Source organism: Colletotrichum costaricense, assembly GCF_030867565.1.
Source record: "Colletotrichum costaricense strain IMI 309622 chromosome Unknown Scaffold_11.1, whole genome shotgun sequence".
NCBI lineage: Eukaryota > Fungi > Ascomycota > Sordariomycetes > Glomerellales > Glomerellaceae > Colletotrichum > Colletotrichum costaricense.
Genome location: NW_026848240.1, coordinates 1,369,413 through 1,381,661, shown reverse-complemented (window position 1 = coordinate 1,381,661; position 12,249 = coordinate 1,369,413). Strand labels below are relative to the sequence as shown.

General features: G+C 52.8%; 5 protein-coding genes across 5 annotated transcripts; 1 reads left to right on the top strand and 4 right to left on the bottom strand.

Annotated features, from left to right (window-relative positions):
* Positions 1–395: 395 nt before the first annotated feature.
* On the bottom strand, positions 396–1,152 carry CCOS01_10817 (pyrimidine 5'-nucleotidase; the record flags this gene model as incomplete). The annotated part of the gene is made up of 3 exons (XM_060458971.1): positions 396–922; positions 995–1,023; positions 1,100–1,152. The coding sequence occupies 3 exons, from the start codon at positions 1,150–1,152 to the stop codon at positions 396–398; spliced, it is 609 nt and encodes a 202-aa protein (XP_060310773.1).
* A 981-nt stretch (positions 1,153–2,133) lies between these two features.
* Positions 2,134–3,707, bottom strand: CCOS01_10816 (glycosyl hydrolase family 7; the record flags this gene model as incomplete). Its single annotated transcript, XM_060458970.1, has 3 exons — positions 2,134–2,205; positions 2,268–3,173; positions 3,243–3,707. The coding sequence occupies 3 exons, from the start codon at positions 3,705–3,707 to the stop codon at positions 2,134–2,136; spliced, it is 1,443 nt and encodes a 480-aa protein (XP_060310772.1).
* A 4,647-nt stretch (positions 3,708–8,354) lies between these two features.
* Positions 8,355–9,605, bottom strand: CCOS01_10815 (uncharacterized protein; the record flags this gene model as incomplete). Its single annotated transcript, XM_060458969.1, has 3 exons — positions 8,355–8,950; positions 9,008–9,415; positions 9,488–9,605. The coding sequence occupies 3 exons, from the start codon at positions 9,603–9,605 to the stop codon at positions 8,355–8,357; spliced, it is 1,122 nt and encodes a 373-aa protein (XP_060310771.1).
* Positions 9,606–10,425: 820 nt separating this feature from the next.
* Positions 10,426–11,034, bottom strand: CCOS01_10814 (uncharacterized protein; the record flags this gene model as incomplete). Its single annotated transcript, XM_060458968.1, has 1 exon — positions 10,426–11,034. The coding sequence occupies one exon, from the start codon at positions 11,032–11,034 to the stop codon at positions 10,426–10,428; it is 609 nt and encodes a 202-aa protein (XP_060310770.1).
* Positions 11,035–11,482: 448 nt separating this feature from the next.
* On the top strand, positions 11,483–11,932 carry CCOS01_10813 (uncharacterized protein; the record flags this gene model as incomplete). The annotated part of the gene is made up of 1 exon (XM_060458967.1): positions 11,483–11,932. One exon carries the CDS (start codon positions 11,483–11,485, stop codon positions 11,930–11,932), a length of 450 nt encoding a protein of 149 aa, XP_060310769.1.
* Between the last annotated feature and the right edge of the window lie 317 nt (positions 11,933–12,249).

Genomic DNA, 12,249 nt, shown 5'->3' with positions numbered 1-12,249 from the left:
AGTTTACCCATCCTCCACCCATCCTCCACCCATCCTTTGAAAAGCAATTTTATTTCACAGCGCGCAATTTGTTGTTGTCAACGATGTCAACCATTTACCGGGGAATCGTGCCTTAGTCTCAGCGTCTGTGATTTGTCTAGATTCTAGTCATTCTCTTTTTATGTAACCCGCGGAAGCATCATCTTTGTGTCTCAATCTAATTTTTCAAGGCGCTGGACCTGAAGAATTGAGGGTAAACGTCACGAAGCTCTCTTATATGACGAATTTGGAATTGGGAAGCCTGTATCTCGGGAATAGGCAACCCTTCTTCGACGAGATGGGCGGCCGTCCATCCGAGCTCTTTCGCGCTCTTGCAATTATCGTAGGAATCATCTGCAGGTTTTAGTACAAGTCATCTATTCACGAACTGAGACCAGCGGTGCATCCACCGTGCCAAAGTTTTCGGGAGTCAAGAGCTTACCAACAAAGTAACAGTCTCCCGGGTTTTCAACCCCTGCCTGTTCCATGGCCCTGCGGAACATCTCCTTGGCTGGTTTGCAGACGAATGGGTACTGGGCGTAGTCGCAGTAGGTCAGACCATCAAATAGGTCATCGATTCCAAGAAGTCGCACAACCCGCTTTCCGTGGTTGATGTAGGCATTCGTGAAGAGCCAGAGTTTGACTTTATTGGTGTCGATATCCTCCAACAGCGCTCGGAGGTCTGCATCGGGCTTTAGGATGTCGTCGAGAGGCAACGCGTCATCCACCTTTGCGTTGAAGTCCAATGGGTCTATTTCATGATGGCGGACTAAGCCTTCGATTGCCAGGCCGTATGCCTTGTAGTATTCTCTCGTCAATCTGGAGGCTTCCTCCTCTCCCAGTGATAAGTGTGTCTCAAAATACTGCTCGATAAGCTTTGCCATGAGGTTGTGGATTCTGTGACCTAAAGAAGAACGCTAGTGAGTCCATTTGAGCTGCCCAGAATTCTGGTGCGCGGAAGAATTGGTCGACTGACTTCTAGAGTACAGACAGTTGTCGATGTCGCTGTTCCCTAACGAGTCAGTATGCAACTATTTTTTGGGCATCTCAGCTCTAAGAATTAGTTAGGTATTGAGCTTACAAAAAGAACACTGGCTTACGAGCCGTAGCGCTTCCCTTTGTTTTATCGGCCATGATGAAGTTCCTGTGTGCAGTGGCTGTCGCTGAAATGTGTCCTTATTGAAGCTCTTAAATGCGGAGACCCCGCGCCGGAATGAGGTTTTGAGATTATAAAAACTGAAGTTTCGGAACACCTGCGAAGTCGCGGGAGCTCCTCAGCATCTATAAATGGCCTGCAACAGAGACTCGGACACAGTTTGGGGTTAGCGTCTCGGCGGGAATTGCCCTGTAAATCAGTCATTGGAGACCGCAGATCCACTGTGGTGTCCTGTGTCATGATGCGCTACCAATTCGACTCAAGCCTCGCCAGGTTGCGCTGAGCAAAGCGACGGGACATATTTGAGAGGGAGTCAAGTCTATGATATCTGCAAGGGAAATTTTCCATCAAACATCAAAGGAACTTAGACCAAATCATAAGCCTGTCAAAACGTATTGTATGGGCACGAGACCATACACACAAGATCTTGATTGAGTACACACATTCGGTCTATGACTCATTGTCCTGTCGAGAAATCCTAGTTATCGGGCAGGAAACCTAGTTTCAGCCCAAGGCATGGAAAACACGGTCAATAATACCAAAGTTGTAGAAAAGCGCCAAATGGGTAAGCGAAATCTATTAGGCATTTCTCCGTGAGTGTACCAAGAGATGCTATATGTAGTTTTTATATCTTGCCTTCATGGCACAACTACAGCACAGGCTCAAGGTATATCCACGTCCCGACCTTTGGGCGGGAGAAAGGAGATTCACTCAAGTCATGGGATTATCTTTTCTATTGTTTGGCCGACGTAAGAGCATGGCAGGCATCCACATTCAAGGCAATAGGCAGCATATGTCAAGTAAAATGGTTGGCTAAAGACTTTTGTAAGCCAATTTCTCTTGCACTTGTCTGCAAGGGTCAGACCCATGCCCAATTTATATACACTGAAATGTCTAGAAAACATGTACAACCGAAAGAAGGATATATGCCACGCTCATCTCGATACATAGACCAACATTCACTTCAAAACCACATGAGAGATGAAGTTGTGGTAGAAGTGACGGCGGCCGTGAATGTCAAGTCTCAACAACTTACTGAAACACACGTATGATTAGCAACAGCAATCAGAGAGATCTATACAGTGGTACTTACAGCAGTTCCAGCGCTGTTGAATGTAGAGCCGATGGGGCCGACCTTGATGTTGGAGAAGATGACGTTCGAGTTGGGGGCCTGGGACTCGACATCGGCGGGAACGCCAGAGTCGGTGCCGCAAGTGCCGCGAGCGGTGCCGGGGCCGGTCTCGTTGGTAGGGTAGGTGGAGTCCAGCCAGAGCATGTTGGAGTGGTGGTCATCCCAGACAGACATGACGAGAACCATACCCTCAGAGAGAGCCTTGCCCATCTGCGCAAGACCGCCCTTCTGCGCAAAGACGTCCTCATCGCCGAAAGCCTTCTTCTGGGCGGTGCAGTAGTCCGTGGTGATGGAGTTGCCCTCGACGCCGGTGATGTCGGACTTGGAGTTGGCAAAGACCTTGCCGTCCTGGACGTAGAAGCGCTTGATGTCGGTGAGGGCGCCGCCGGTCTCGACGAACTGCGTGACGACGGTGATCTTCTTGGAGGTGTCGATGGCGAACTGGGAGCCCTTACCGTAGAAGGTGGTGTTGCCCTGGCGGTAGCTGTTGAAGTCGCATCCGTCGGGGTCGCATTGGCCGGCGTAGCGGGTAGAGCTGTAGGTGCCTCCGCAGGCGTCGCCGTTGCAGCTCAGCTGGCCGACCGTCTCGCAGGGGTGAGGGGTGTAGGCGGTGGAGACGGAGTTGGCCTCCCAGATGTCCATCTCGGAGCAGCACGAGCCCATGTTTCCGACGCCGGCGTTGGCATCGTTGGAGGAAGGCACCCAGCCCTCGACGTTAGCCTTGCCGTCGATGAACTTGAGGTCGCGGGGGCACTGGCTGTCGCAGTAGCCGGTTCCATGGGAGGCACCGGCCTTGTTGGTAGGGAACTTGGACATGCCGCCATCAGCGTCCATGGAGACGAAGTACAAGGCGCCGTTCAGACCGCACTATGATCGACGTGTCAGTCAAGCTGCTTCTCTACACGTTCTCCAAACGAAGTTGGGGCTTTCACTTACACCAAGGTTGGAGACATCAACGTCAAAGGTGAATTCCTGGCCTAAGAGCTTGAACATTTGGTACTTATCTGTTCCGTCCATGAGGAACATGCGAGAGCCAATGTTCTTGCTGTAGGGGCCCTGCTGGACAAACTTGAGGTTGAGCGCATCGCCGCTGGTGGTGGCGCCGTAGGTGCCGGAGTAGTCGGCTCCGTCCAAGCAGCACTTGGAGGCACAGTCCTCGCCGGTGGTGCAGATGGAGGTGTCCCACTTGTTGCCCGTGTAGCAGTTGGTGCTGCCGTCGGTCTTGTGAGTCCAGCGCCAGTTGGCATCCACGGTGACGGATCCGTCGACCTTGGTGCAGGCGCCGCCGGCCGCGCAGTTGGACCAGGTAAGCGCAGGCTTGGTCTCCGCGTTGAGCGTGCAGACCTGCTGCGCGCGAACAGCGGCCACGAGGGCCGCGAGGGCAGAAACCTTGGTCAACATGGTGGTGATGAGATATCTTCGGACGTCAAGTCGATAAAGAACGGATGAGAGAAAAGAGTGTGTAAAGATGATCAGACGGGTCTGAACATGAAAAGAATGAATTGGAGTGCCGGAAAAGAATGTCGCGAGTGGCTTGGGATGAGAAGACGAGAGCCAAAAGTGTGCGGATGGCCTCGGACACATTATATAGACTCTCACATACTGTTTCGATCCCCCGTTCAAGGTTAAACTATCATGATGTGGTTGCGCTTAGCCCCTCCTCTTTCCACTTCCTTCCAAACTGCTTAATTTCCGTCTAGGGGCTTGGGAGCTCCTGCGAGCGGCTCGGAGTGAGTCGTGATGCATCAATTGGGAACAGTAACCCGGGATGCATCGATCATTGGAGAGTTGATGATTGTCTAGTGGGCCTGGATAGGCAAGATCGGATGTCTTCCCGCCTTGCCTAAGTCTGTATTGAGGGCCTCAGGGCAGGTGGGATTGGACGAACGTGGCCAGAGTCAATTACACGGAGACTCAGAGAGACCAAGGCAGACCAAGCCTGCTGGGCGAAGCTTGATCCGGGAGGGGCGCGACTTGGCTCTCTTGGTTCTTTCGTGGCAGCCGTCTGCAACACATTGATTAATTACCACAAGGTCCAAAGGGCTGGTGACGCGGGGTTAGGGAGTCGGTTGAGCGAGTTAGCACAGCACATGTTTGCCGCAACCCGTCGTAAGGTGACATCGTGGGTCTTCTCCGCAAAGTCAAGCAAAGCCAAGTTGGGGTCTATGCAAGGGGCACCCGGGCGGAATATCTCCCACCGCCCTCCGTTTGGGAGAAGCGTCTCCATGCGATTGGACGAGTAATATCCGCCGCCCCTGCTTGCACCGGAGGACACGGCATTTATTGAGCATTACCGAAGCTACTGACGCGGGTGTGACGGCGTCAACTTACCCCAACAATCAACTTATATGCGGCAGACGTAGTGGTAGTCTCAGTTAGACTAAGCAAGCCTGGCAAGTTATCGATGAAGAGTTGCTTGTTCGGCAAACTGGCGTGGGGAGAAATTTTTCAATCCCAGCTCAACAGCAATGCGTCCTAGTTTGCTCCGTCCGCTCTGCGATTAATAGTATTTGCCTCAATCTCTCTCAATAGGAACTCGGTCCACCATCGTGCACAGTCACCAACGTGGGGTGCTGAACCGCCGACATCCGGTCAAAGTTGACAATGCCCTTGGGTCTTGGCTCACCACTTTCAGATTCAACCGCAACGAAATGCGACCAGACCTTGACCGTAATGCTTGCAGCTGCGCCTGAGGAATCACTATGTCTGACGAGAAAACAGAGTTGAGTTCTCTTTATCCCATCCCTCAATCTTCCCCCTTAGTCTAATTTACTTTTTGGCCCCCTTTTTCTAGTCAGGACATGCCTGTTTTGCGGCTTCATACTGCCGGTAGTGGGGCCGTGGGCCCACGGAGCATCGAGCGGAATGACGGACCGTCAAGAACAGTCCACCTATCGAAGTCACTCAGCCGAGTACGGTCCTCGTCTTCTCCCGAGTATGGCGCTGCTTAGTTGAGGTATAAGGCTTCATTACGTAGTTAATGCTACTCTAGATTCCCATATCTTAAATCTCTATCTCGTGCAAAAGTACCATGGTTCCTCCAAATTTCGGGCCCCGGGAATCGAATGCATGCAGAAATCCTTGAGAGCGCTAATTTTGTTAATGCCTGTTACGGAGGGTATCGTACCGCACTCTTGGATTGTAAATGATCAGCCTCAATCACCTTTACCCGCCTCTAGCGCGCCTCCGGTGTGGAAGCCGAAGCTTTGAGGCTCCGTATCTGACGGCTTGGCCTCGTCTTGGCCATGAGAGAAGGCCAATGTTCGCGGTGCCATCCGAGACAGGAAATGGCTCGGAGATGGTATGCTCGGTCTCCATTTACCAACGGCTTAAGATCTCGGAGCCGAAATGGAAAGTCATTCAGGTGTACTCCCATTTTGGCATGGATATTGCATCGTCCAAAGGAAACAGATCTTGAACCATACACTAACGGAATATCAAGCCGCACGGTGGAGCGCCTTTGGCTTAAACATGGGTGAATAGCGAGAACCATTAAACTTCGTCCCACACTATCTGACCGTCGAGCCGGCAACTCGGGTGGAGAATTAGCAGCAACTCTAGGTCACGGATGCTACCGCGCCGTTGGAACTATGATTCAGTGAGGAGATGAAGCTTATCCGAAATAGACTGTTCAAAAAGTTGGGCGGTGCGAAGTCCACGGGAATATGAGTGTGGTAATCTAAGCCTCTTCCACAAAGTATGGCATCAGCAACATTCTGAGCTTATCAGGTAGGAAGATAAGACTTGCCAAAATCGCGAACCCCGCGATGAAGGTTGAGGCTCGAGACTTTATATCCTGATCCAAACTCAGACTTGGGGGGCGAGCGCAAGCTGAAGAGAGACCCATCATGAGAGCAAGTCTGGCCAACCAAACATCCCTCTTTGTCAGTTTCTTGTCAGGCTGCGTGTTGAAAGTCAACTTTAAGATCGGCCGTTTGTTTCGTCAGAGAAAACCCCCCGACTCTTGATTGCACCAGCCACTGTAATGATGCAAGCCCAATAGGTAGGTCAAGGTTGACGTTCAGAAACAGAACGGACAATCATGCTCAGCAAATCAAACAAGCAAGAAAGGTTGGTGTGCAGTGCAGTCGTGACTGACTCTCTCATCTCACCGGGATCTACTGTGCATCCTTTCTCGATGAACTACCGATTGGACTAGATGAGCAGACGAAAGGACAGAGTTTTGCAATTGTTAGGTTTCCCCAGTCTGTCGTCGAAACGGTTGAAACGATGACTGAGAGAACAGACGCCGAGCGATCACCGACCATCAACCAAGTTTTTGGTGCTGCATTGATGGGATTCAGCAACAACGAGACGATTCTCGCGATGCGAGAGCGACAAAAATCTGCGTGATCTTCTCAGGGACTCGCAGTTCTGCAATTCATAGTAGGTGTGAATATCAATCATGTGGAAGGATGCATTCAGATCATTCATTATTGACTCTCAATCATATGCAAGGTACCAACAAACTCTGTATCAAATGCAGACGGACTAGTCCATTCAAGACACTTGACACGGAAACTTTCAATGCAACTAAAGACGGTAACGAAATTCAAAAGGTAGTGATAACTAAGCTTCCGAGGTTAATCGAGGTTTGGCAGTCCCTCCCAGTGTCCACTGAACCGGACTCACTGAGGGGGATCTCCATGCTTTCCCCCGCGAGCTAACGCAGGTCCTCAGGATAATGTCCAGACTCATCGCTGAAGCCAAGAGATCTAAACCCGCTTGTAAGGCTTAGCATATTGCAATAGTCAAACCTAGCAGAAACGTCGCAGAAGCAGCGCTGCCCCTCGAATCACATAAGTGGAATCATGGGCATACACACGTAGATCAATCACTTGTGGAGGGAAAGTCTGATTATATACACTGCCAAGAACGACACCCACACCAACACACAGTCATGGGTTATCGTTCGTTAAAAGGGGTTCTTAGAATTCATGGTATGCAATATGATGCCGCACGCTTTTCCGTGCCTTAAACTCCCGGTCGAAACATTGCGGATACCTACATCGCACTTTGGAACATCTCTTGTGGCGGACCAATTGTCTGACATTCTTTCCTATCACTCTGCAAAAAGGGAAATAATAGGAAACCGGAAGTAAGTGAACACTGAACGCTTTGTTCCTTCTGACCTGCCTTGCTTGTATCAGCACCGGCGGTATTGCCACATGCTTGTAGCATTGAACCCGCCGCCTCGCATTCCCAACTGAGAAACTGCATTTCTCCCCAATCGTACGACCATGCGCCTGGTCTTATCCAGCCGGCCCTGCATCGCTGACTATCCGTAGCATCTGTGCGTTTCAGCACGGGACTCTTCGAACACGGCGTGGTTAATGGGGTGGGAGGCACAGCAGGGAAATAACGGGCTATGGTTTTTTTAACACCGGGCGAAGGGAAAAAAAGACTCTTGGAACTCCACCACGTCGGTTTCAGGAACGCAAAGTCAAGTCTTTTTTAGGATGCACAGCTCGGCTGCATGCCCCGGCCTACTGCATACTGGCAAAAACACCCGAGTGAACGCGGAAAGAGGAAATTCTGCCTCTGTGCGAGCGTCTCGGATTCGTCGTCATTGCCGAATCTGGTTGGGCTTCGGCGGTTTGCTGTAAAGTCCCCTTTCACCATCATGTTAGTGTTGTTCAGTTGTCACCATCAGATTATTGCAACGGAGCACAGCAGACGATTTGACATCAAATCATGGCTATGAATTTTTTTTATAATGTGTACACACAAGTAAAGAGTAAAAAAAGATGTATTGGGTGTAAGAAAAAAGACTCGCAACCGCTCTCCAGGTCTCCGCAAAGCAAAGCAAAGTAAAGTTTGCTGCTTTCGCCCTTCTTCCCAAGATTTGAGTTCGCCGCGGTTTTGTGTGTCTCTGTGCGCTCACTCAACAAAGAGGATTGTACTCGTAGAGACTTTGAATTAGGAGGGAAAACCACAATCTTTTTGACGATTACCACGTGAAAAAAAGGGAAGAATTGGCTCAGAGCGTTCGTCTACCGTCAGCTAGCAAAGAAGCTGAAACTTCTCTCAATTCTAAGAAGATCCTCTTCATGGCATGACCTCAGGCTGGAAGTCGGCACCGGGCACGACGTAGCGCTTGGCCCATCGAAGGGATCCGCTCTCCTCACGCTTGGCGGCTCTGCCACGCTTGCCAGCCCGGCCCTTGCCGCGTGCACGTCCGTTGCCGCCGGCGTTTCCGGCATTGCCGGCGTTACCGCCGTTGTTTCCAGTGTTTGCGTTACCGTTGCCAGCGTTACCGTTGCCAGCGTTGGCGTTGCCGGCGTTGGGGTCAGCGGCAGGGGGAGCAGCAGCGGTGTTGCCTCCGCTCTGGCTGGGGCCGGTGTTCTCGACGGGGAACTCCTTGACGGTGACGGGGGGAGCGCCCAAGACCTTATTGGCGGCGTCAGTGGCGGCCAGCTGCTCGGGGGTTCCGTCCTTTTGGTTGGCGGCAGCGGCGGCGGGGAAGTCCTGAATATCCTGCTGAACCTGCGAGAGAACACCCTTCAACTTGGCAGCGGTCTGAATGTTCTGGGGAGTGTTCTGAGTAGGAGTGACATCGGTCTGCTGGACGGGGAAGCAGCCACCGAATGGTCCGGCGACGGCGTTGTTACGGCAGCGGACAGTGCAGACGTTTCCGGTAGAGGCTGTGAAAGTCATATTAGGTTTGATATCAGGTTGGCGATTCGGCGTGTTCAACTAACCTCCAGTGCACTTCATGTCAGCGGGCATCTTGACAGTGACGTTGAACTGCTGAGCCTTTGCCTGGGAGAAACCGTTGGTGCCGGGAACGTTGTTGGTGACCTCGAGAGGAATCTGGCCGGTGCCGGCGAGCGAGTTGCTCGTCTGATCCAAATCACATGAGAAGGGACCAGCACCATCGGCGTTGACCTGGTGGATAGTGACTGTGACCGTGCCGCCCGCCTTAACCTGCGTGACCTGGTTCGCTGCCAGGGCGTTTTCGGTATTCTCGCCAATGTCGATGTTGCCAGCAATCTCGGTGCGTCCGCACTCGTTGACGACGTTGTTGTTGATCTCGGCATCACGAATGATCGTGGCGTCCTGCTGGCAGGGGTTGATCGTCGTGCAGTTACGGGCAATGTTCGGGTCGACTGAATATTAGGGTTAGTATCAAAGATCGTGACATCCTCTTCCCGCTCGTTCCCCTTTTGCGCAAAACATACCCAGGAACCCGACACTAGCAGGTGAGCCGGCGTCTCCCTGAGCACCGAGAATGGCAGCGTGGCCATGGGCAACGGCCAGGAAGGCCGAGCCGATTACAATATCCGTGAAAGAAAGCATCTTGTCTCGCAGAGACTAAGTCGGAATGTGCCAGCACGATTAAAGGAACGAAGTGAAGGGAGAAGTGAAAAGAGAAGGAAAAACGGAAAAGCCCGGTGAAAGAGCGTAGGCGCAGAGGAGGATGATATGATGTGTGGGTAGAGAGAAGGGGAAGGGAAACTTAAACACGAGACGAGGCCGTGAAAAGGTCGTCTTATACGAAGGCTCGCGGTCGAGGACCGAAACGACGCAAACACTGCCAAACGTCGACCAGCCCATGATGTACGCTGATCTGCTCAGATCATCTGCAACACCTCTTGTCGCAAGGCTGTGGTGCTGGGCGGAGTCGCGACCTAACCCTGAACCCGACGTATCTTGGCAGATGGAGGGTAGGGGACTGAAGGGGGTGGTGGTGGTGTGTGGTAGGGGGAGAAAGGGACGAGCCATGGAACCTTGGGGGGGTCAGGACCTCACTCGAGGTTGAAGTGGATGAGAGTGGCCACCAGTATGGGCAGTAATAGCATGGCCAACATGGTCCATGTTGCGGTGCAGTTCGCGTTGGTTCGAGACCTGGTCAAGCGGCTGGTAGCGAGGCGGTTGGAGGAGGAGGCTCACATGGGGGCACGATGGGGCAGAAGTTCAGTGACAGTGGATCTGAAGGAGGGTTTTGGCTCATGATCCCTGTTGATTGACGGACATAGTGACGGCGAGTCAACCGCTAGTTTTCATAAACGGCGACTAGCCGTGTTTGGCAGGGCCGAGACAGATGGAAAGAAAAAGGTCGGACGATTACGCGCTGGGGGGGCGCTGTTCTGAAGAGGCGAGCGTGTTTCATAGAGCATTAGGAGATTCCATAGTAAGCAATTCTGACAACGGCAGCGGACTGCAGACTTCCTAGTCGAACAGTGTCGACGGAGTGGAGGGCGGGAAGCCTGGCGAGAGTTGAAAGGTTGCGGTTTGCTCGCTGAACTCTGGACGCTTTGAGCAACGATTTCGCATACGGGCCCTGTTTTCTCCCGGGGGTCAGCGCTGTCCCATTCGTCTGTTTCCCAGGATAGTCCCATCTCTTCTCGGCCCAAAGGGGGTCACAGACTCGACGAGGTGATACAGACGCCAAGAACAAAAGCACCAAAGCGCGCATACGACAGCCAGAAGCGGTACCGCGGCGAGACGGGCGAGGTGAGCCGGCTCTCACGCTCTCACACACTCTCATCACTCTCATTCTCTGGAGTCTCCCAGTCTCGCTCTTGTTTTCTCTCTTCGCCTCCTTACCCCCCTCCCCTACCCTCACCCTTCTCCTTTCGTCCCATTCCTGAGGCCTTGACGTTGACAGGCGCAAGCGTGGGCTCTTCCCGACGCGGGTAGGAAGCAGAGAACGTGGGAACTCGTCTGGTGTATTGCCCCCATCCTGAGACTCGCGCTCGGAGACCGGCCGAAGGCTGGTCGCCATTGTAGCCCAAAAGGAGCCACGGACGCGCGACGGGACGGGTAATCCGTCAGATCCAACCCAGATCGTGGCGTCCACGCTAGTCCGACGGACGAGAAGATGGGGGAACAATTTGTTCAGCTGAGCCTCATTTTCGCTTGGTCCATGGTGATCAGCGCTACTGATAGGTAAGACGAGCGAAGTTCGGGAGATCAACTTCGACTCGACTTGCTTGGTATGTAGCCAAGACCACTTAGCTCCAGTAAAGAGCGTGGAGAGAGAGTTGGAGTGCAGTGCATCGAGCAGAGGAGCCCTACCGATAGTGAACTCTGTTCTTGGTGAGTCTGGGGAGCAATCTATCTTCTCCCACCGGCATCCCCGTATGCCAGTTAAGGTACAATTTAGCGGACGGGTACCTGAAGGCTTGCGAGCGTACCTTGCATGGCACGCATGGGAAGTGTGGGAAGGGGACATGGAAAACTCCGTACACTGCATTTCTCTCGCGTGCTTCGGGGTGCCGCACCGGCAAGCAGCGCGCTCTTCTGTCCGCCAGTCCAAGTCCAGAACTTTTCTCCTGCTCTCACGCTCTGTGTCTCTTCTCTTCCGGCGAGCGGTTCCGCGTAGATTGCCAACCGCTGGCACCATTACCCTAAAAATTCTCCGTAACGGAAAGGAGACGCGCGAGATCCACAAGATTGCTGCAAGGAGTCGTCCCATCCCTGCTGGCGCCTGGGATCTTAAGACCAGGATCTACCCTTCACGTTTCACCCCTGGCCCACATCTGGAAGCCAAGAGCAGGTGTCATTCGATCACCAGCAGCCTCAAGTGGGTGGGCTGCGTCGAGCGTGAAGGGAGGAGACTGGTCACTGGAGGTGGAGGGGGGGATGGACTCAAAAGAAGGGACGTTTCGAGACGAATCTGAAGCAACGACATCGAGCCATGAGAGAGTAAAAGGGGATAGCTCGGCATTTTACTCTGAGCCTGTTCTGTGTCGTCACTCGTCACTCGCCAACCCTCTGGCTTCTGATATCCACAACCTCTGGTCTCGCGACCGGGCCCCTAGCCTCCGGGGGGTGAAATAAATCATAATGGGATTTCAGATGGGATTAATCTCGCCTCGCGCTGCCCTCCGCAACCGTAAAACCTTAGTGCTCGTCTCTGGTCTCTCAAATAGCCCGTGTTTGCCCATATTACTAACCTATTACCTGCAATGTCCGCCGCCCCTCCGCCGCCTCCCGC